The 21,298-nt window shown below is 47.8% G+C and overlaps 1 protein-coding gene across 3 annotated transcripts in view; it reads left to right on the top strand.

Annotated features, from left to right (window-relative positions):
- Positions 1 to 16,333: 16,333 nt before the first annotated feature.
- The window catches only part of DNMT1 (DNA methyltransferase 1), a 46,807-nt gene continuing 41,842 nt past the window's right edge, over positions 16,334 to 21,298 (top strand). Inside the window, exon 1 of one of the 3 annotated variants that reach the window (XM_030299903.2) lies at positions 16,334 to 16,481. In XM_030299903.2, coding sequence (XP_030155763.1) covers positions 16,402 to 16,481 — 80 coding nt within the window. In that variant the 5' untranslated portion in view covers positions 16,334 to 16,401. Of the gene's footprint in view, positions 16,482 to 16,961; positions 17,045 to 17,259; positions 17,455 to 21,298 lie in introns of those variants that run through there. The other 2 variants (XM_030299904.1, XM_030299905.1) reach the window with 2 other exon arrangements.

Raw genomic sequence — 21,298 nt, 5'->3', positions numbered from 1 at the left:
AGGTAGGAGTTACTAGGCACGATCGTGGCGATGTGGGTTCAGAGAAGGTACGTGACCTGCTCAAGGTCACACAGCTAGTTAGGGCAGTGCCTGTCTGCATATGATCCTCCCAGCTCCACCACTGGGCCACAGAGAGTGTCCTCAACCCCCTCTTTGCCACCGAGGGAGTGGGGAGTGCAGGCTGCCAGCCGCACCCAGAACCAGGAGAAACCCAGATGGGACACAGCTGGGAGGTGGCTTCCTAGCTCAGCTCCAGGGTGACACTCCCCTCTGCCCAGAGGCACAGGGCCCAGCGGCTCCTTTGGAGATAGATTTGGAACTTTGATGGGGGAACCCAGTCCCTAAGCTAGAGCCCCACCTAGGTCACCCCAGCACCAGCGCAAACACTGGGGCAGCCCGGCGGGGGGGGGGGGGGGGAGTGGGGCAGACGGCAGCCAGAGGCTGAGGTCTGCACTCCCTATCAGGATTCCCCTCCTCCAACAGTTTGGGGACAACCTCCCTTTGGAAACCCAAGCCCCAGCTGAAACTGGGAGGAGAAAGAGGCACAGGCCAGGCCAGAGTCAGTCCAAAGATTTCCCCCAGATATATACCTGCTTTCTCTACCTTCTTCAGGCCTCTGTTCAACTACCACGTCATCAGAGAGGCCTGTCTTGACCATCTTTTTCTCTTTTCAGTCCCTCTCCAGCTTATCCCCTGGGAGGAGATTATAGGTCAGTTTATCTGTCTCCCCCAGGAAAATGTGAGCATTTGAAGATAAGACTGCATCTGTCTTATTACTGTGTCTCTAGAACTTCTTTTTGAGTTTATCTATTTTTGAGAGAGAGAATGAGCAGAGGAGGAGCAGAGAGGGGGACAGAGGATCCGACGCAGGACTCAAACTCACGAACTATGAGATCATGAACTGAGCTGAAGTCAGATGCTTAACCGACTGAGCCGCCCAGGCGCCCCCGTGTCTCTCACATCTTAAACAGTACTTGGCATGTTCCCACTGCAGGGCTTTTCCACCTGCTGGTCCCTCTGCCTGGAATGATCTTCCCATCTTCCCCCACATATGCCCGGGACTCCTCTCTGCTCCTTCTGGTCTACCATAAAATACCACCTTGGGTGAGGCCCCTGGCCACGCGAACATTTCTTGTCCTGCCTGCTTCCTTTGCTAATCTCCGACATGGAGCACATTTTGCTTCTTTATCCTGTTAATTTTCTACCTGCCCTTTAGGATGCCAGTTCTGTGACAGCAGGGACTCGTATAGGTTTTGTTCACTGCTTGGCCCCGGTGCTCAGAACGGTGGTGAGGACACAGCAGGTGCTCAAGAAATGTTTGTCAAATGAGTTGAAGCCAAAACAAATGCTGGCCATTTCAGTGTCAAGTTTATTTTCTGTGAAGAAACTAAAATAGGGGAAGCAACGGCTTCAGGTACTCTGTAGAATAGACTGGTATTGGTGCTCTGACAGGTGAAAAGCCCTGAGGCACCAGAGAGGTCAAGTAATCTGACCAGGGTCACGCGGCATGTGAGTGGAGGGGCAGGGATTTGAACCCATGCGGTCCTTGATTGAAAAATGTAGTCACATCAGGGTCCCTCGGTGGCTCAGTTGGTTAAGCGTCTGACTTTGGCTAAGGTCATGATCTCACAGTTTGTGGGTTCCAGCCCCAATTCAGGCTCTGTGCTGACAGCTCAGAGCCTGGAGCCTGCTTCTGATTCTGTGTCTCCCTGTCTCTCACTGCCCCTCTCCTGCCTGCACTCTGTCTCTGTCTCTCTCAAAAAGAAATAAAACATTATTATAAAAAAGAAAAAAAAGAAAAATGTAGTCACATCTGATCCTCCTGATCTGAAGATCTAATTTACTGATATCTCTCAAATCTTGGAGCCTAGAACAGAACAGACCAACTCACAGGGATGCATAATGATGTTCACCTCCTCTCTCCTTCCCGAGGCTGTTGGATATTAGGGGGCATCAGAATTACCTGGAACAACCTGGTAAAATGCAGATCCTTAAGCTACTAGCACATGGAGTGTGGCCAGCGTGATGCAGGAGCTGAATTTTAACTTTTTAGAAAAGTGATTTTATTTTATTTTATTTTTTAATTTAGAGAGAGAGCATGTGCTCGCACGAGGGAGGGAGAGGGATGGGGGAGAGGGAGAGAGAATCTTAAGCAGACTCCATGCTCAGCGGGGAGCCCAACATAGGGCTTGATCCCACGAACCATGGGATCATGACCTGAGCAGAAATCAAGAGCGGGATTGCTGGGTGCTTAGCTGACTGAGCCACCCAGGCGCCCCTGGAATATTTCTTTTAATTATGATATCAAGTTATTAGGCTCAGCTGCAAATGACAGAAAACACAGAATATTAGTAACTTAAATTGAGAGAGAGAAATTGATTTCTCTCATATAAAAGGATTTGGAAATTGGTCCTGAATAAGGACAGATGCCCACTTACCAGCAGTCTAGGCTCCTCCTATCTACCTCTCTCTCTCTCTCTCTCTCTCTCTCTCTCTCCATCCATCCGTGCGTCCATTGACCTACCTAAATACCTCACCGTGTTTCCTAAGAACAAAGCATTCTCTTATATAACCTTAGTAAAATAATCAAAATCAGGAATCTATACATGTTGATCAGATTTCACCAATTGTCCTATTACTGACCTTTAAAGCAGAAGAAAATCCCAGATCACTTGTTATATTTGGTTGTGTTTTTTTAGTTTCCTTCAACTGGAACAGTTTCTGAACCTTTCTTTGTCTTTTGTGACCTTGACATTTTTGAAAAATATAGGTCAGTTATCTCATGAGCCAAAGTTGGATGCTTAACCAACTGAGCCACCCAGGTGCCCCATCACTGAAGATTTTTAAGAATATCGGAGGACATCACATCATTTTCTTCGTATATACTCCACTTTTTATCTTTAGAAGAAAGCAACACTTTTTTTTTTAACTTAACCACAATACCATGGTTGTACTTATCAAAAGTATCAATCAGCGTTAAAATTTCCCTGACTGTCACAGCTTTTTTTTTTTTTTTTATGTTTTATTTATTTTTGAGACAGAGAGACAGACAGAGTGTGATCGGAGGGGGGAGGGGGCGGGTAGAAAGAGAGGAAGACACAGAATCCGAAGCAGGCTCCAGGCTCTGAACTGTCAGCACAGAGCCCAATGTGGGGCTGGAACCCACGGACCGCGAGATCATGACCTGAGCCGAAGTCTGACACTTAACTGACTGAGCCATCCGGGAGCCCCTCAGCTTTCTTTTTTAACATTTTACTTGTTTGAATCAGAATCCAAACAAAGTCCCCTCATGACCTTTGGGTAATGAATCTCCAAAATACTTTTAACAAGCTTTCCTTGTGAAACCAATTTAACCTTGTTTAACCAGGTTTAACAGTTTCCTTTCTTTTCTGTTTCTTTCCTTCCTTCTTTCCCGTTTCTTTTCTTCCTGCCTTCCTTCTTTCCTCCCCCCTTTCTCCCCCCCCAACCTTACTTCTTTCCTTCCTTCTTTCTTTTCTCCCTCCCTCCCTTCCTAACTCATTTGTTGAAGAAACCAGGTTGTTTGTCCTGGAGTCCTGGAGAGTTTCCCGTAGTTTGGTATGGGTTGATGGCAGCCCCTTATGTCATTTAATATGTTTCCTTGTCGGATTCAAGATTGGTATTTTGGTTTCAATTTTGATAGGTAGCTGGAAACTTCCATTAGGAAGACATGATGTCTAGCTGTCTCTCTCTTTTGCTGGTAACAAAGACTGATCGGGGTGTTCAGATGCCATCAGCCTGATCCTACCTTTATCAGTTCCCCAACTGGGGGCACGTGGGTGGCTCAGTTGGTTGAGCTCCCACTCTTGATGTCCCGTCAGGTCATGATCTTGTGGTCCTGGGATCAAGCCCTGCATCCGGCTCCGCCCTGAGCATGGAGTCTGCTTGAGATTCTCTCCCTCTCTCTCAAGATAAATAAATGAAAACTTGAAAAAAAAAGATGTCACGATCTTTCCCTGAATATCTTGTCTGGAATAGTTAAAGCTATCAAAAAAAGGGAAATGAAGTTGGGTGGGTAGGTTTCACTTTCAGTGGTGATTGTGGCGTAAGTATTAAGGATGCAAACTACAAAGGCAGAAAAATCAGATTTCAGTCTCCAACGTTTTTTTTTTTTGTTTTTTTTTTTTTATTTATTTTTGGGACAGACAGAGACAGAGCATGAACGGGGGAGGGGCAGAGAGAGAGGGAGACACAGCATCGGAAACAGGCTCCAGGCTCCGAGCCGTCAGCCCAGAGCCCGACGCGGGGCTCGAACTCGCGGACCGCGAGATCGTGACCCGGCCGAAGTCGGACGCTTAACCGACTGCGCCACCCAGGCTCCCCCAGATTTCAGTCTCAAATGCGACAACTGAAAGCACAAGCACACTTTGGACAAATCACCTGACAAGCCTCCGCTGGTTTCTTCATTTGTAAAATGGATATGTTAATAATCCCAACTTCGAATGTAAAATGGTACTGCCACTTGAGAACACAGTTTGGGGACGCCTGGGTGGCTCAGTCGGTGAAGCGTCTGACTTCAGCTCAGGTCATGATCTCGCGGTTTGTGAGTTCGAGCCCCGCATCAGGTTCTGTGCTGATAGCTCGGAGCCTGGAGCCTGCTTCAGATTCTGTGTCTCCCTCTCTCTGTCTCTGCCCCTTCCCCACTTGTGCTCTCTCTCTCTCTGTCTATCAAAAATAAATAAAATGTAAAAAAAAAGACACTTAAAAAAAAAGAAGAAGAGAGAAAGAAACTCAAGTTCTCAAAATAAATGTTGAGTGTTCTTTTTTATTCCTGCCTTCAGAGATCTTACATTCTAGGAGGGGAGACAGTCCATAAAAATAAATATATAATCCAATGTTAGAAAGTTTCCATTATGGAAAAGAGTATGCAGGTCCCTTATAAGATTAAAAATAGAACTACCATATGGTCTAACAATCGCAGTTCTGGGTATATATCCAATGGAAATGAAATCACTACCTCGAAGAGATATCTGCACTCCCATGTTTATTGTAGCCTTATTCACAGCAGCCAAGATACGGAAACATCCTAAGTGTTTGTCAAAGGATGAATGAATAAAGAGAATGTGAGAGATATACATATGTTTGTGTGTGTACTAAATGTGTGTTACATATATATCTATAAATATGAATTACATAATATAAAATGTGAGAGAAATACATTCACACATACATAATCACAATGGAATATTATTCAGCCATCAGGAAGGGAATCCCGGGGGGCCTGAGGGGCTCAGTCGGTTGAGCGCATGACTTTGGCTCAGGTCACGATCTCCTGGTTTGTGAGTCCGAGCCCCGCATCGGGCTTGCTGCTGTCAGCGCAGAGCCCGCTTCAGATACTCTGTACACCCCCCTCTCTCTGCCCCTCCCCTGCTCATGCTCTCTCTCTCAAAAATTAAGAAGAAGAAGAAGGAGAGGATCCTGCCACTTGCAACAATATGGATGAACCCGCAGGACACCATGCTGAGTGAAATAAGCCTGACACAGACAAATACCGTATGATCTTGTGTATATGTGGAATCTAAAAGAATGGAACTCACAGAAGCAGAAAGTAGAATTGTGGCTTCCAGGGGCTGGGGAGTGGGGGAAATGGGGAGATACTGGTCAAAGGGTACAAACTTTCAGTTATAAGATGAACAAGTTCTGAGGATCTGATGTACAGAATGGTGATTGTAGTTAATACTGTATCGTACAGTTGGAATTTGCTAGGACAGCAGTGTTCTCATTACACCCCAAAATAATAACTAAGTGAGGGGCTGGACATGCTAATTAGCTGGATTGTGGTAATCATTTCACAGTGTGTACGTGTTTCAAATCCTCACGTCATGCGCTTCAAATATATGCAATTTTTGATTATTGATGATGCCACGATAAAGCTGGGGAAAACTTTTGCTTCTTAAACTTTCACAAGTGAGGAGCTTGTGAAAAATACAGTTTCCTGGGACCTACCAGGTCTGGAAGAATCTGATGCCAGGGCCCAGGACTCTACATTTTTACCCTGTGCTGCTCCTGATGTGACCCATCCGTGACTTCCAATTTTCAAAATGCTGGTTTGGAGGCTGTAAGATACCCCCCCCTCCCCCGCCCCGGAGGAGATAACGGCTCAGACAAGGCCATTACTTTGTCCTGTTCTCATCCAGGGTGGTTCCACACCCCCAGGGGATGTATGACAAAGTCTGGAGACATTTTTGGTTGCCCCCTACCTGAGGGCGGAGGTGCTACTGGCATCTGGTGGGGAGAGGTCAGGGATGTGGCTGGTCTTCCTGCAACGTATAGGACAGTCTCCTGTAAGGAAGGATCATTCGGCCCCAAATATCAGCAGTGCCCGGATTGAAGCAAATGCTCTCCTCGCTCCTTCCGCTTGATGAGCTGGTTCAAGACTCCTAGGCTACTGTTGGGAGTGTGAGGAAACTTAAAAAAAAAAAAATGTTTGGTTTATTTGAGAGAGAGAGAGAGAGAGAGAGAGAGAGAGGAGGGGCAGGAGAGGGAGACACAGAATCCGAAGCAGGCTCCAGGCTCCGAGCTGTCAGCATGGAGCCCCGACGCAGCGCTCGAACTCACAAACCGCGAGGCCATGACCTGAAGTCGATGCTTAACTGACTGAGCCACCGTGGCACCCCGGTGTGAGAAAACTTCTAGAGGCACCCCCAGTGCCCTAATTGGAGACTGTCTGGTCACCTCTCTTTGCCAGGTAGTTTCAATGACTTAGCGATTGCCTTTGGAGAGGCAGTTGCGGTTAATTAGTGGTCATTTCCAGGAAGGAGCTGTTTCACGTGAAGTCCCTCTGATTTAATGGCCAGGGCAGGCCCAATTCTCATCCCTGCTCAGTGTGGCGAGGAAGATTTTCTTTGCAGTTCTAGAGCGGACACTGTGTGCTTCCACTTTGTGCGCCACGAGGTGGGTCATTCCCCAGGGTCTGTCCGCTGTTTTCCTTTAGGGTCTGATGGGCTATAATGGGTGATAGCCATGGGACTCAGGCAGGCTAAAGAAGGCTGCGGTGGGCTGAGGGAGGCAAGGCAGGATTTGAGTGTCTTAGAAGGAAGGAAGGAAGGAAGGAAGGAAGGAGGCCCAAGCTTGAAGTGGGTTAGAGAAGTGGGGAGAAGTACTCTAGTGATTTACATAAATAGAATCATGCGGTACGTCCTCCTCTATGCCTGATTTCTCTCACGTGTTTTTGAAACTTCTCTGTATTTTTGCATGGAGTAAGAGTGCTTATTCTTAATACTGAAGAGCAGGGTTCTGTAAACTGTAGTTTGCAGGCCAAATCCACGCCCCCCCCCCAGTCTGTTTTTGCGGAAACTATAAGCTAAGAATGGTTCTTACAACGTTTGGTTGTTGGGGAGAAAAAGAACAATATTTTGGGACATGTGAAAATAGTAGGAGATCATTGAAATTTCAAAGTGTCCATAAATAAAGTTTTATTGGAATATAGCTGTGCTCACTCTGTTACATAATTGCCGAGGGCTGTTCTTTGCAACGGACGAATTGAGTTGTTGCAGCAGAGACTATGACCCACTTGTCCTAAAATATTTACTATCTGACCCTTCCCAGAAAAAAAATTGTGACCCCTAGGTTTAGTATTCCATCGCATAATACGTAACTGTCTGTTTTATTATCGTTAGATGTTGATGTGGTCTTCAGGTTTTAGCTAATGCGAATAAAGTTCCTATGAATATTTCTGTATGTTTCCTTTGGTGGATAGAAGCATTTACTCCAGGAGTGGAATTACTGGATCATAGGGCAGGAGTACATTTAGCTTTAGCAGACATTGGAAAATGATTTTGCAAAGTGGCCATACCATTTTGGACTTCTCTAGTAGAGAGTTTTGGTCTTGCTAACACTTGCAACTTTTTCCTTTCTTTTCATATTAGTCATCCTGGTGTGTGTGTGTGTGTGTGTGTGTGTGTGTGTGTGTGTAAGCTAACATTGCATTGAGGTTTTATTTTGCATTTCCCTGATGACTCATGTTGGGCAGCTTTTCACGGGAGTCTTGGCCATTTGGATATCCTCTTTTGTGAAGTGCCTATTCAGCTCTTGTCCACTTAAAGCTCCAGACCATTATTTTTTATTAATTTGAAGGCATTCTGTGTGTATAGCAGATAGGAATCCTTGGTCGGTGAACATCTATCTATGGCTTGTCTTCTAGTGATATCTTTTGATGGACAAAAAAATCCTCTTAATCCAGCCTAAAATGTTCTTTTATGATTAATGTACTTTATGTCCTGTTAAACAATTGACTATCCCCAAGTCCTAAAGATGTTGTATGTTTTATTTAAAAAAATTTCTTGACTTTGCTTTCCTATTTAGACCTGGAAGTCATCCGGAATTGAGTTGTGTATATGGTGTGAGGTAGGGATCAAGATTTACCTTCTTCCATTTAACCATTCAATGGGTCCTGCATCATGTACTGAAAACACCAGCCTTTCCTTGCTGTTTTGCCAGTTGTTTTTATTTGACATAAATAACCACATGCATTCCAGAAAAAGCAAAATAAAAAAAAAATCTTCAGAAAAACTCCTTTTCCTGCCCAAAGCTCCTACCCTGCTAGTTAACGTTCCTTATCTCCAGGAAGTTAACCATTTCTTGTTTCTTTCCCAAGGTTTTATGTATAAACAAGTAAGTACACAGAATTCTCGCCACTTTTTTGCATAAGCCGTATCACACTATGCATTCTGTTCTACATATTTTTTTTTCCTAGTAGCAATTAAACAGAAAACTCTAAGGTATTAAATGGAAAAATATCCCTTTTGTTGTTGTTGTTGCTGAGATCTGTCACTGTGTGAATAGAATACGTCTTTAGCTTGATTTCACTGATGGAGAACTAGGTTTTTTCCAGTCCTTGGCTACAGACAAAGCTTAGTGAATAGCTGTGTCCACTTCTCATTTTGTACATGTGAGTGAATCTTGTGAGAAATTCCTGGAACTAGAATAGCTGAATAAAAGGGTGTATACATTTGTCATTTTGCTGAATGTTTGCAGACTAAACATTTAATGTTTGGGGGAAGGGGGGAAAGGCATCACGCCCTCACCTATGCAGGGTTCTATGAACCCTTTTTTTTTTTTTTTAAGTTTTTTTATTTTGAGAGACAGCACAAGTGGGGGAGGGGCAGAGAGAGCGAGAGAAGGAGAGAGAAAATTCCAAGCAGGCTCTGTGCTGCGCCTGACATGGGGCTCCATCTCCTGGCGGTAAGATCATGACCTGAGCCAAAATCAAGAGTTGGACACTCAACCGACTGAGCCACCACAGTGCTCCCCTTTTTAAGCATGTTTATTTATTTTTGAGAAAGAGAGAGGGGAGGGGAGGGGAGGGGAGGTAAGGGAGGGGCAGAGAGGGGGATGGAAGACCCAGAGCAGGCTCAGCGCTATCAGCACAGAGCCCGACTCAGGGCTTGAACTTCTGAGCTGTGAGATCATGACCTGAGCTGAAGTTGGATGCTTAACTGACTTATTCACCTGGGCACCCTTCCACACCCCTTTTTAAAGTAATCTCCATGCCCAGTGTGGGGCTCAACTCACCCTGAGATCCAGTAGCATGCTCTACTGAGTGAGCCAGGCACGTGCCCCTCCATGAGTCTCTATTGTGTGCTAACTATATCCTGGGCACTTTGCTAGGTATTGGGCAGAGGGGGGTATGACTGACCTAAACCATCACCCCCAAAATATGTGATCACCAGCTAAGGTAAGGGCTCTAAAAGAGCTGTGGTTCTCAGAGCCTCCCAGACATCTGTTGGGCTGCAGGAGATCAGGAAAGGCTCCTTGAAGGAGGTGATGGTTGAGCCAAAGTAGAAAGAATGGATTAAAGATTTTCCAAGCAGGAGAAGTGGGTGTGTGGAGCAGCAGGGCTTTCCAGGCCAAGGGAACAGCAAATGCAGAAACCTTGCAACAATGGCCTATGGTTGTATCACAAAACCCCCACAGTCTAGTGGCTTAGAACAACACCCATGTGTTATCCTTCTCAACCCAACTGTGAGTTAGGAATTGGGCAGCAAAGTGAGTCGTTGCAGCTTGAGGGCTCTCCTATGTTACTGTCAGGTATTGCTGGGGCTGGAATAGCCACTTCCGGAAATGGCCTGCTCACATGGCTGGCTGATTGGTTCTTCTTGCCCTGCCCCTCCCCCCCCCCCCCCCCCGCCGCCCACAAGGCTGCTTGAGCCTCCTGACAATATGGCTGTTGGCTTCCCCCGCAAGAAGAAAGTGGTGCTGCAATGCATCTTATGACCTAGCCTGTACGTTCAGTTCTACATTCCTTTGGCCCTGGCTCCAAGTGGGAGAGGAACCCACCCCCCCCCCCCCCCCCCAGAGGATGAATACCAAAAAGGCAAAGGATGTTGGGGGCCCTCTTGGAGACTGGCTACCACTGGAGACTGGCAGGAAAGGGCTGGGAATGACCAGATGTGGCTCAGCCGGGATGAGCCAAGGAGTTATGTATGGCAACAGCTGACGTGGGTGGGGCTAAGTGCATGGGGTGGGGTTGGCCCTAAGAGCACAGACACGCCATGGGGTAGGGAGGAGGTGACCTGATCAGATGGATTCTGAGAAGAGCCCTCCCACTGCTGTGGATGCAAGAGCTGACTCTGTGGTGGGAGGGCTGAGTGGCAGCCCGGGAAAGAGGCCGGGCAGGCATCCGGGAGAGAGGTGAGGATGACCTAGGTTGGAGGCGGTGGCCTTGGAGGAGCAGATCGGCACACTGATTCAAGAGCTGTTGGAAGGAAAAACCTGCTGAGCTTGGTGGCAGGCCTCCTGTGACCCCAAACAGAAAGCCGTCTGCCTGTTCAAGGTCCCTGCAAGGAGCAAGTGGGTCCGTCCGGCACACTCCTGAGTTGGTTTCCCCGGCTCGGATTCCCGGCCACTTGAGCCCAGAGAGCGTGCTTGAGGGACCTACCCCGTGGGTCTCTTCCTGCCTGGCCCCTGTCTGGGGTGAGTGGCAGAGTGTCCCTTTTGAAACCTGGAGCGTCAGTGCCACCGCCTGAGGCTCTTGCTGGGCCTGGCACCAAGTGAGAGCTCAGCAGCCGTGACTAATTCCCCAGCATGTGGGGTGACTCAGCTCTGGCCTTCTGGCTCAGAAGGCATGTGGCTCAAGGCATGTGGCCGTCCCTCCAGCAGCCCTGGCACTCGGGGCTGCCCTGACCTTGGTTGGGCTGACACCTAGCCTCTCCCGGCTTCTGGAGTGTGGCCCTCCCGCTGACGGCTGGAATGTGGCCTGGAAAGCAGGGAGTTCAGGCCTGTTAAGTCTTTCTCTTGAGGTGTTTATGAACGCTACTTTGGAGGTTGAGAGGCGGAGGTGGCTGAATGCCAGCAGGAGCTGAACCTGGTTTCTTCTGGAAGTTCCATTTGCTTCTCCCAAGGGAGGAGCCCATTTTTAGGTGCGGGAAGGGTCTCCAGGTCACTCTGGAGGTGCTTCGAAGCCATAAGTAGCACTTGGGCAAATCTATGTCCCTGAGCCCTTGCCTGGTCTGTAAGGCAAGTTGAATCCTCCCTCGGCAAAGGGATTGTGAAAAGAATCCTCTGAGAGGGGGCCTCCACTAAATGCAGCTGCTCTCCTGTGAGCTGAGGTCCCTGACAAAGACTCACGGTCTGTCTTCTCTCTTTCCCCTGTCCCGTGAGCACCCTGTTTCCTAAGGGGTGTTAGGGGCCCAGATGCTGGCTTCTGGCCGGTTTACATGGCCCGATTCACCTTTTGGTGAGATGGTCTTCCATCAACTACACCCTTCCTGCTCATTAATGTACTCCCCCCAGCACTGCTCCTGGGCCTCCCCGGGGCCTGACAACTGGTGGGGGCCAGAGTTTTGCATTCAGGTTCTGGAGCTAAAGACCCTTTGGATTCATGGTCCTGCTGCTTACGGAGTCTATGATCTTGGATAAGCAGCCTCTGAGCCGGACTCCTTTCTGACAAGTCTCCCAGGCCATGGGAAATGGGGTCCTGGGGCACCTGGGTGGCTCAGTCGGTTGAGCGTCTGAATTTGGCTCAGGTCATGATCTCACAGTTCATGAGTTTGAGCCCCACATTGGGCTCTCTCTGTGCTGAGAGCAGAGAGCCTGCTTGGGATCTTCTGTCTCCCTGTCTCTCTCTACCCCTTCCTTGCCCTCACAGTCTCTCTCTCTTAAAAATAAACATTAAAAAAAAAGAGAGAAAGGAAGAAAGAAAGAAAGGAAGGAAGGAAGAAAGGAAGGAAGAAAGGAAGGAAGAAAGGAAGGAAGAAAGGAAGGAAGAAAGGAAGGAAGAAAGGAAGGAAGAAAGGAAGGAAGAAAGAAAGGAAGAAAGAAAGAAAGTAAAGGGGTCCTGATCCTTCCCTTTATGGTTAAGAATTAAAATAATTCTCTAGGGGCACCTTGGTGGCTCAGTCCGTTAAGAGTCCGACGTTGGCTCAGACCATGATCTCATGGCTGCATCGGGCGGGCTCCCTTCTGTCCGAGCAAAGCCCACTTCGGATCCTCTGTCCCCCTCTCTCTCTGCCCTCCCCTGCTCGTTTTCTCTCTCTCTCTCTCTCTCTCTCTCTCTCTCTCTCTCTCTCTCTCAAAATAATAGTAAATAAACTTTAAAAGAAAAAAAATAATTTCTCTAAAGAGCATAGTATAGTGTATAAGTGTTGATTAACTATTAAACTGATAGCTATGAATTTTAGTCTTATTAATATTTCAGTCTTCCTGAATCCTGCCATGTGTGGGTAACCCATAGCAACCAGAGTCTGAGGTCCACGTCTGGCCAGGCTGACCCCTTCTGACCGGCTGTTGGGGGAATCTAGTTTACATGTAACTAGTAAACCTAGTTTATGTGTATGTTTACAAATAAATTCACTTGTAAATTCTGTAACATAAAAAAGTAAAAATGTACCACTATTTGTACCATAGTTTGTAACTCTGTTCTGGTGCTTTTTCCTTTGCTGTGGCAGATACATTTTCTTTTTTAACTCAGCCCTATATTATTAATGGTTTATTTTTATTGTGGCAAGAAACACATAGCATTGACCATCTTAAGTTTTTTTTTTAATGTTTTTATTTATTTTTGAGACAGAGAGAGACAGAGCATGAGCAGGGTAGGGGCAGAGAGAGAGGGAGGGAGACACAGACTCTGAAGCAGGCTCCAGGCTCTGAGCTGTCAGCTCAGAGCACGACGCGGGGCTTGAACTCACGGACTGTGAGACGGTGACCTGAGCTGAAGTCGGACGCCCAACCGACTGAGCCACCCAGGCAACCCTTAAGTACTTTTTTTTAACGTTTATTTATTTTTGAGAGAGAGAGAGACAGAGCAAGAGCGGGGGAGGGGGAGAGAGAGAGAGAGAGAGAGAGAGAGAGAGAGAGAGAGAGAGAGAGAAAGAATCCAAAGCAGGCTCTGGGCTCTGAGCTGTCAGCACAGAGCTGGTTGCGGGGCTCGAACCCCCGAACCATGAGATCATGACCTGAGCTGAAGTTGGATGCTCAGCCACCTAAGCCACCCAGGTGCCCCCTTCCTAAATATTTTTTAATGTATGATAGTGTTAACTACATGCACACACTTGTGCTGCAGATCTCTGGAACTTTCTCATCTTGTTTAAAAGAGATTCTGTTCCCACTGAACTACTTCTCTTTTCCTCCTCACCAGTCCTTGGTAACACCACTGTTTTTTTCTTTGTTTAGTTTTGATGTCTTTTTTTTTTTTTTTACTTTTTATATATATATTTTAAGTAATCTCCCCACCCAGTGTGGGGCTCGAACCCACAACCCCAAGATCAAGAGTCCTCCACTCTACTGAGTCAGCCAGGCACCCCTTGTTCTTTTCCTTTCTGAGCGTTTGACGACTTCAGATACTTCAAATAAGTGGAATCATGCAACATTGGTCTTTTCATGACTGGCTTCCTTCACTTGTCCTGATGATCTCAAGGTTTGTGCAGGTTGTCACAAAGGGCAGGGTTTCCTTTTTTTAAAGGCTGAATAATCCATTGTATGTAGATACCAAATTTTCTTCATCCCTACATCTTTCTGGGGCATTTGTGTTACTTCCACCTTTTGCCTCCTCTGAATAAGGCTGCAGGGAAGGTGAGCGTGCAAATATCTCTTCAAGATCGTGCTTTCAATTCCTTTGAATATATACTCAGAAGTGGGATTGCTGGATCATATGGTAATCCTATTTTTTTTTAATGTTTGTTTATTTTGAGAGAGAGAGAGCACAAGCAGGAAAGGAGCAGAGAGAGAGGGAGATAGAGAATCTGAAACAGGTTCTGCCCCTGCAGCACAGAGCCCAACGTGGGGCTCAAACTCATGAACTGGGAGATCACGACCTAAGCCGAAATCAAGAGTCGGATGCTTAACTGATTGAACCACCCAGGCACTTCCTCATAATTCTATTTTTAATCTTTTGTGGAACCTCCATTCTTTTCCTTGGTGGCTGTAGTATTTTTACATCCCCACCAATAGAACACATGGGTCCTAATTTCTACATTCTTGCCAGCATTTATTTGTTTTTGTTGTTGTTGTTGTTGCTGTTGTGTGTGTGTGTATGTGTGTGTGTGTGTGTGTGTGTGTGTGTGTGTATACACATATATATATATAATTTTTATAGTGGTCATTCTAATGGGAATGAGGTGACTTCTCAGTGTGGTTTTGATTTACATTTCCTGGATTAGTGAAGTTGGGTGTCTTTTCACAAAGTCTGTTGGCCATTTGTGTATTTTTAGGTAATGGTTTATTCAAATCTTTTGCCCATTAAAAAAAAAATGTCTATTTTGAGAGAGAGGCAGAGAGAGAATCCCAAGCAGGCTGGACTCCATCCTGTGAACCCTGAGATCATGACCTGAGCTGAAATTAAGAGTTGGACGCTCAACAAACTGAGCCACCCAGGCTCCCCTTGTCTGTTAAAAAATTTTTTTCTTAGTGTTTTTGTTTTATTTTTGAGAGAGAGAGAGCGTGAGTGGTGAAGGGGCAGAGAGAGGGGGAGACACAGAATCCGAAGCAGGCTCTAAGCTCTGAGCTGTGGGCACACAGTCTGATACAGGGCTCGAACTCACATGACCTGAGCTGAGTGAGATCATGACCTGAGCTGAAGTCGGATGCTTAACTAAACCAGGTGCCCCTCCCTTGCCCATTAAAAATTTTTTTTTAATTTAATTTTTTTTTTTTTTTAAATTTTTGAGAGCATGGGAGAGGGGCAGAGAGAGAGGGAGACAGAGGATCCAAAGCAGTCTCCGAGCTGTCAGTGCAGAGTGCAATGCTGGGCTCTAACCCAAGGACTGTAAGATCAAGACCTCAGCTGAAGTTGGATGCCTAATGTTTTTTATTAGAGAGAGAGGTAGAGAGGGATGGGGAGAGAGAGAGGGAGGGAGGGAGGGAGGGTCTTAGGCAGACTCCACACTCGGCACAGAACCCACGACCCTGAGCTGAAATCCAGAGTTGGACGCTCAACCGAGCCACGCAGGTGCCCCTGTTTTGCCCATTTCGAAAATCAGTTTGTCTTTTTTTGTTGTTGAATTGTAGCTCTTTATTCCGGATATTAACACCTGATCAGATACATGGTCTGCAAATATTTTTTTCCCATTCTGTAGGTTGCCTGTTCACTTTGTTGACTCCCTTATTGTGCATAAATGAAATCTGATGCAGTCCCATCTATTTTAGCTTTTGTTGCCTGTGCTTTGGTGACCTAATAAATCATTGCTAAATCCAATGTTGTGAAGCTGTCCTCCCTCCTCTTTTGTTCCTCCCCTCCCCCCTGCTCCTAAGAGTTCTATGGTTTTAAATCTGCATTTAGATCTTTAATCCATTTTGAGTTAATTTTTAAATGGTGTAAGGTAAGGATCCAACCTTACTTGTTTGCATATTGATACCCAATTTTCCCAACACCATTTGTTGAAGAGACTATCTCAAGTTCTGGTGCTTTTTTTAAACACACAGGCTGTGGAAGTGGCCTGAGCCGCCCCACGCCGGGAGATCCTACATAGTTTGTGCATTCTCAAGATTTTCTGCGATTAGCACCTTTTTAAAGATGAGGAAATGGAGACTTGTCCAAGGTCGTTATAGTGAGCATATAGATGGAATTGACTTCAAGTCCTCAGTTACAATCCCAAGAGCCCACATGCTGGAACCCCGACGCTCCCTGTTTTATCCCCAGCATGCTAGGAAGAATGAATGAATGAACCTCTCAAGCAAGGCTCCCAGCAAACAGCGGAGTTTGGACGAGCCCACTGCTCCATATGGGGGTGTGCGCCGGTCTCGCGCATGCGCGGCCCCTGTGCACGACCCGCTCCGCTCCATCTGCCGGCACATGGTATGGCCTCTATCCCTATGGTATGTCCCGCCTTCCCCCACGCCCGGGCCGAGATGGTACGCCCCGCCTCTGCTCGCCGCCCCTCCCCGTTGGTTTCCGCGCGAAAAGCCAGGGCTGCCTCTGCCGCCGCGGTCTCTGCTGCAGTTTCCAAGATGCCTGCCCGCACCGCCCCGGCCCGGGTGCCCACGCTGGCTTCCCGGGCCATCTCGCTGCCCGATGATGTCCGTAGGCGGTAGGTGCTGTGGGGGGTCCGTGAACTCGGATCGGGGGTGAGGGGGAAGTGGCACGGCGTTGGGGGTGGGGGGGGGTTGCTTCCCCTGTAGGTAGCCCTTGGCTGCCGCTGACAGACGGGCGCGCATGCGCGGGACGGCTCGGCGGCGGTTGGCGCGGGCAGGGTGGCACTTCCGGTCGCGCGCACCCCTGGCCGTTTGGCGCCAAAATGGGCCGAGGCCCTTCACAGTTCCCTGGTGACTAGTAACTTGGGGGTCCTTCCTGATTTCAAAGTGGAGCGAGCTTTGGGTTCTCCTCGGGGATCGCCAGCCCAGAGGAGCCACGGGCCTGGCTCCTGCCGCCGGCCGGCTCGCGCAGGAAGTGGGCAGCCCGCGGCCTCAGGACACCCCTCGGCCCGGGCACTTCGGCCTCCACTTCCGGTGCCCGGCCCGCTTGGGGGGTCGAGCTGGTCCGGTCCCCGGGGGGCGTTTCGGGGGGCCCCCCTTGGCACCCGGCGCAGCGCATCCCGATGGCGGCCTCCAGAGACAGACGTCGCCGCTCGGGGCCCGGGCGCGGCCGGCTCAGGTTTGCGAGCCCCGTCTTTCTTGGGGGGCTTCCTCCATCTCGGCCTGCCGGGGAAGTCACGTTCTGGAAGGAACCCCCACCGCGCAGCGCAGAAGCGGGGCTCGGGCGGCGTGAAGGCTGTAAGAGCCTTTCCCAGTAAATCTGTGCCTGGGAGCGGGCATCAAGGAAGCCTTGCTAGGCTGCTGTGCACGGGGGTTGGGGGGGTCAGAACACTGGGCTCCCCTTTGTGAAAGGGCTCCAATTTCACTCCTGAAAACTTGCACCCCTTGGAACACGAGTCCCGGGAACCTCGCCCAGGCCTGAACACTTCAGCCGGATTTGTGAGCCTGGTTGAGCCTTTGCCCGATTTCCCTGTGCCGGTTTCCTATGGTCGATCCTGGCCAGTCGGATGGGGGCTTTTGGAGTTGGAGGTGTGTATGTGTGTGTGTATGTGGGGGCGGTGTTTGGGACTCCCTACCAGGTATTTAAGGTTCAGGCCACTTCTTAAGCACAAGAGGGGGTGTGTCTTGCCCAAGAAGCCTTACCTGTAGTCTCCAGGGATATGACTTAGAATGTAAACAGAATTGTGGAAGTCCCTGGCTTCATGATGTTGGACCCAACCTAGAGGCGTTTGGGCCCGATCTTCTTTACTCTGATGGTGAGACCTCCCGTCTCCACTGGCTTGTTTGACCTGGGGCGAGTGTCATGAACAAGCTATCGGTGCGGACTAGATTGACATGGGCTCGAAATGGATAGTGGATGAAATGAGAATATGCCGAGACATAAACGCCCACCTGTTAGCATTGTTATTGGCTAAGCCAACTTTGTTTTTTCAGTTCTGCCAGTCAATTGTATACAAAACTTGACATATTCTCATTTAATCCTCAAGAGTTCTTTAGAGTGGGTGCTGCAGGAGTTCATCAAGAGGAAGCAAGGATTCCTGCTGATGTCTGCTTTTTGCCAAAACCGTTCCTTTCAACTAGGGTCTTTGAACAGGCCACTGGCTTGGGGGTTGTCTTGGGCCAGTGCAAGTACTTGGCTGAATTTGAATGCTCTTAGGTGAGTTTTACAATCCACCATTCACCCTGGGTTCCATATTACTTTGAACTAGAATTGCTTACTGTAGGTGTGGTTTGGTGTTTCTGCCTTAGACCACGTGGTGGACATTGAAATGGTCTCATGTGACTCAACAGCTTTTCTTACATTTTGAATTTCAGTGTACAAAATCCACACATAAACATGGCATTCAACACTCCCTTAAAAGACTTGTAAATAGAGGTACGACTTCTTTATCTATGAGAATTAGAAGTATGATTTATAACACAGGAGGTCTCTAAGTCCAGTAGAATACTCTAAGAACAAAGTTAGGCCTGGTCCTCCTGCATTTGTCACTTCTACTTGTATATATATCAGCTTCTTTTTTTTAGAGGGTGAGCATGGGAGGGGCAGAGAGAATTTTAAGCAGGCTCCACTCTCAGAACGCGGGCCTCGATCTCACAACCCTGAGATCGTGAACTGAGCCAAAATCAAGAGCCTGATGCTTAACTGATTGAGCCACCCGGGTGCCCCATGTCAGCTGCTTTTTTTAAACATGCAGTTCCATTAGATATATATCAGAAAGAATTTTCAATGTCTGGGTTTTTAAGTCTTTAACTTCTTTTTTGAAGTATACTATGCCCCAAGTCTAAAAATGTTGCCTTTTTAGGACAAGCCACATTCTTCTACTTATTTTTCTTACTCTGTCGAAACCACCATTTGCACAGGAAAAGCGAGAATTCTTTCACTGGTCTTCCTGTTGCCACTCAAGGCTTTTCTAGCAGCGGAAACTGTGATCCTCTTAAAAAAGTTGGATCTGATGGTTTCCTTGCCCCACACACTGCCTGGTGCACTGGTCCTGAAGTTCAGAATCCCTGTCCACTTGCGTCACTCATCCTGTGTTCATCTCACAAGCCATACAGACCTCCTTTTAGGTTCTCAGGGCCTGAGACCTTGCAGAGCAGCTGGTGTGAGGCTGAGCTCTAGCTACTCCTTCCCTAGGCTGGCTACTGTCCATTCATCCTTAAGACCGTCCTCAGAAAGACCATCCCTTTTCCCCATAATAGGAAGGGTGTTGAATTCTGTCTGTGCACCCGCATGCTGCCTTTCCAAACCTGGAGCTGATGGTGATTCGTTTGCCTTGTTCACTGTATCTGTAGCTTGTGTAGACTCTGAAAGGCATGCATGCCAGACTTTCCCCTTTTATGAAGCCTGGATTCACACATTGATTATAGCAACCTCCTTTGCACAACTCTGATTAGCTTTCGTAATTGTGACAGCTCTTTAACTGCTAGCCATTCTGTGATTAGATTAAGCTGTTTTTCAGGTTTTAAAAAATGTTATTTATTTATTTGTTTGTTTTTAATGTTTTTTGAGAGCACAAGCGGGGGAAGGACCGAGAGAGAGGGGGACAGAGGGATCCGAAGTGAGTTCTGTGTCGACAGCAGCAAGCCCGATATCAGGCTCGAACTCACAAACCACGAGAGCATGACCTGAGCCGAAGTCGAATGCTCAACTGACTGAGCCACCCAGGCGCCCTTCAACTTCTTAGCTCTAGTTCCATGGCTCCCACTAAGTGGGTATTGAATAGACTTACCTTTTTTTTTTTTATGTTTATTTATTTTTGAGAGAGCGCGTGCACAGAGGGGCAGACGGAGGGAGAATCCGAAGCAGGCTCCAGGCTCCGAGCTGTCGGCACAAGCCTGATGCAGGGCTCAAACCCACGAACTGTGAGATCATGACCTGAGCTGAAGTCAGGCACTCAACCGACTGAGCCACCCAGATGCCCTGGGACTTCTCTTTTCTAGTTCTCTGCAGGAGTATTCTAGAGGTGCAGACTGCTGGGGTTCAAATCCTTCCTACCATAGCTGTAGGACTAAGTTGTTTAACCTCTTGGTGCTCTATCTGTAAAATGGTGTGGCGCTACCCGCTGCCCCTGGGCGTTATGAAGACTCGCCCGGCTGATAGGTGTAAATGTGGCGGGGTAGCACCTGCAAGAAGACCCGTGCTGCTTATCACAAGGTCACCTGTGTGTGTCATTTCCATCAGGGGAGCATAATTTAGTGCAGCAACATGCACATCTGATACTGAGGCAGATGCTCGTGTAGTGGTGAGTGCCATTCAGAGATGATGTAAATTCCTGCTAATCATTCCAACCTTCATCTTGGCTTGGCTGCTTATAGAATTGTCTGGTGGTCTGGACTTGTTCCTTCTGCCACCTTAGCTTTTGTGCCAGGTATCCAGTCCTACTCTTTTTTTTTTTTTTTTAAGTGTGTTTATTTGGAGAGAGGGGGGCAGAGGCAGACAGAGAGGAAGAGCAAGAATCCCAAGCAGGCTGCGTGCCAGTAGCACGGAGCCTGATGCGGGGCTTGATCTCCTGAACCGCGAGATCATGACCTGAGCTGAAATCAAGAGTTGGACTCTTAACCCACTGAGTCACCCAGGCACCCCCAGTTCTACCCTTGATCAGGCATTCTTTTATTAAGGATTGAGGTGGTGATCTATCCTTTTTCATCTCTCAGTATCTTGCTTTTTAATCCTTTCTATCCTTGGCTTTTGTGATGCTGTTTACTACCAGGGATGCTCTTTCTTCATCAATCCCCCCGCCAACCCCCTTAATCATTTTTCTTTCATTCTTGGACCCTTATCTCTTCTAGTCCTAGGACTTTTTTGTTGTTGTTGTTACTTATTTATTTATTTATTTATTTAAATGATTTTATTTTTTAACATTTATTTATTATCGAGAGACAGAGACACACAGAGCGTGAGCAGAGGAGGGGTAGAGAGAGGGGGAGACACAGAATCTGAAACAGGCTCCAGGCTCTGAGCTGTCAGCACAGAGCTCGACGCGGGGCTCGAACTCAAACCACGAGATGATGACCTGAGCGGAAGTTGGTCACCCAACCAACTGCGCCACCCAGGCACCCCTTAATTTGTTTTTTAATGTTTATTTACTTTTGAGAGGGAGAGAGAGACAGCTTGCGAAAAGGGGAGGGGCAGAGAAAGAGGGAGACACAGAATCTGAAGCAGGTTCCAGGCTCTGAGCTGTCAGCACAGAGCCTGACGCGGGGCTCGAACCCACAAACCTTGAGATCATGACCTGAGCCGAAGTTGGCTGTTTAACCGACTGAGCCACCCAGGCTCCCCTAGTCCTAGGACTTCTGTGTAGCAGTTGGGCCTGTCAGCAGGACGGACTACCTCCAGTTTTGATATCTCTCTCAGGAGAGCCACTTTTAATCT

The sequence above is a fragment of the Lynx canadensis genome, chromosome A2, assembly GCF_007474595.2.
Source record: "Lynx canadensis isolate LIC74 chromosome A2, mLynCan4.pri.v2, whole genome shotgun sequence".
Taxonomy (NCBI): Eukaryota; Metazoa; Chordata; class Mammalia; order Carnivora; family Felidae; genus Lynx; species Lynx canadensis.
Note: the sequence above shows the minus strand (reverse complement) of the source record. Positions and strands in the feature narration are given on the sequence as shown.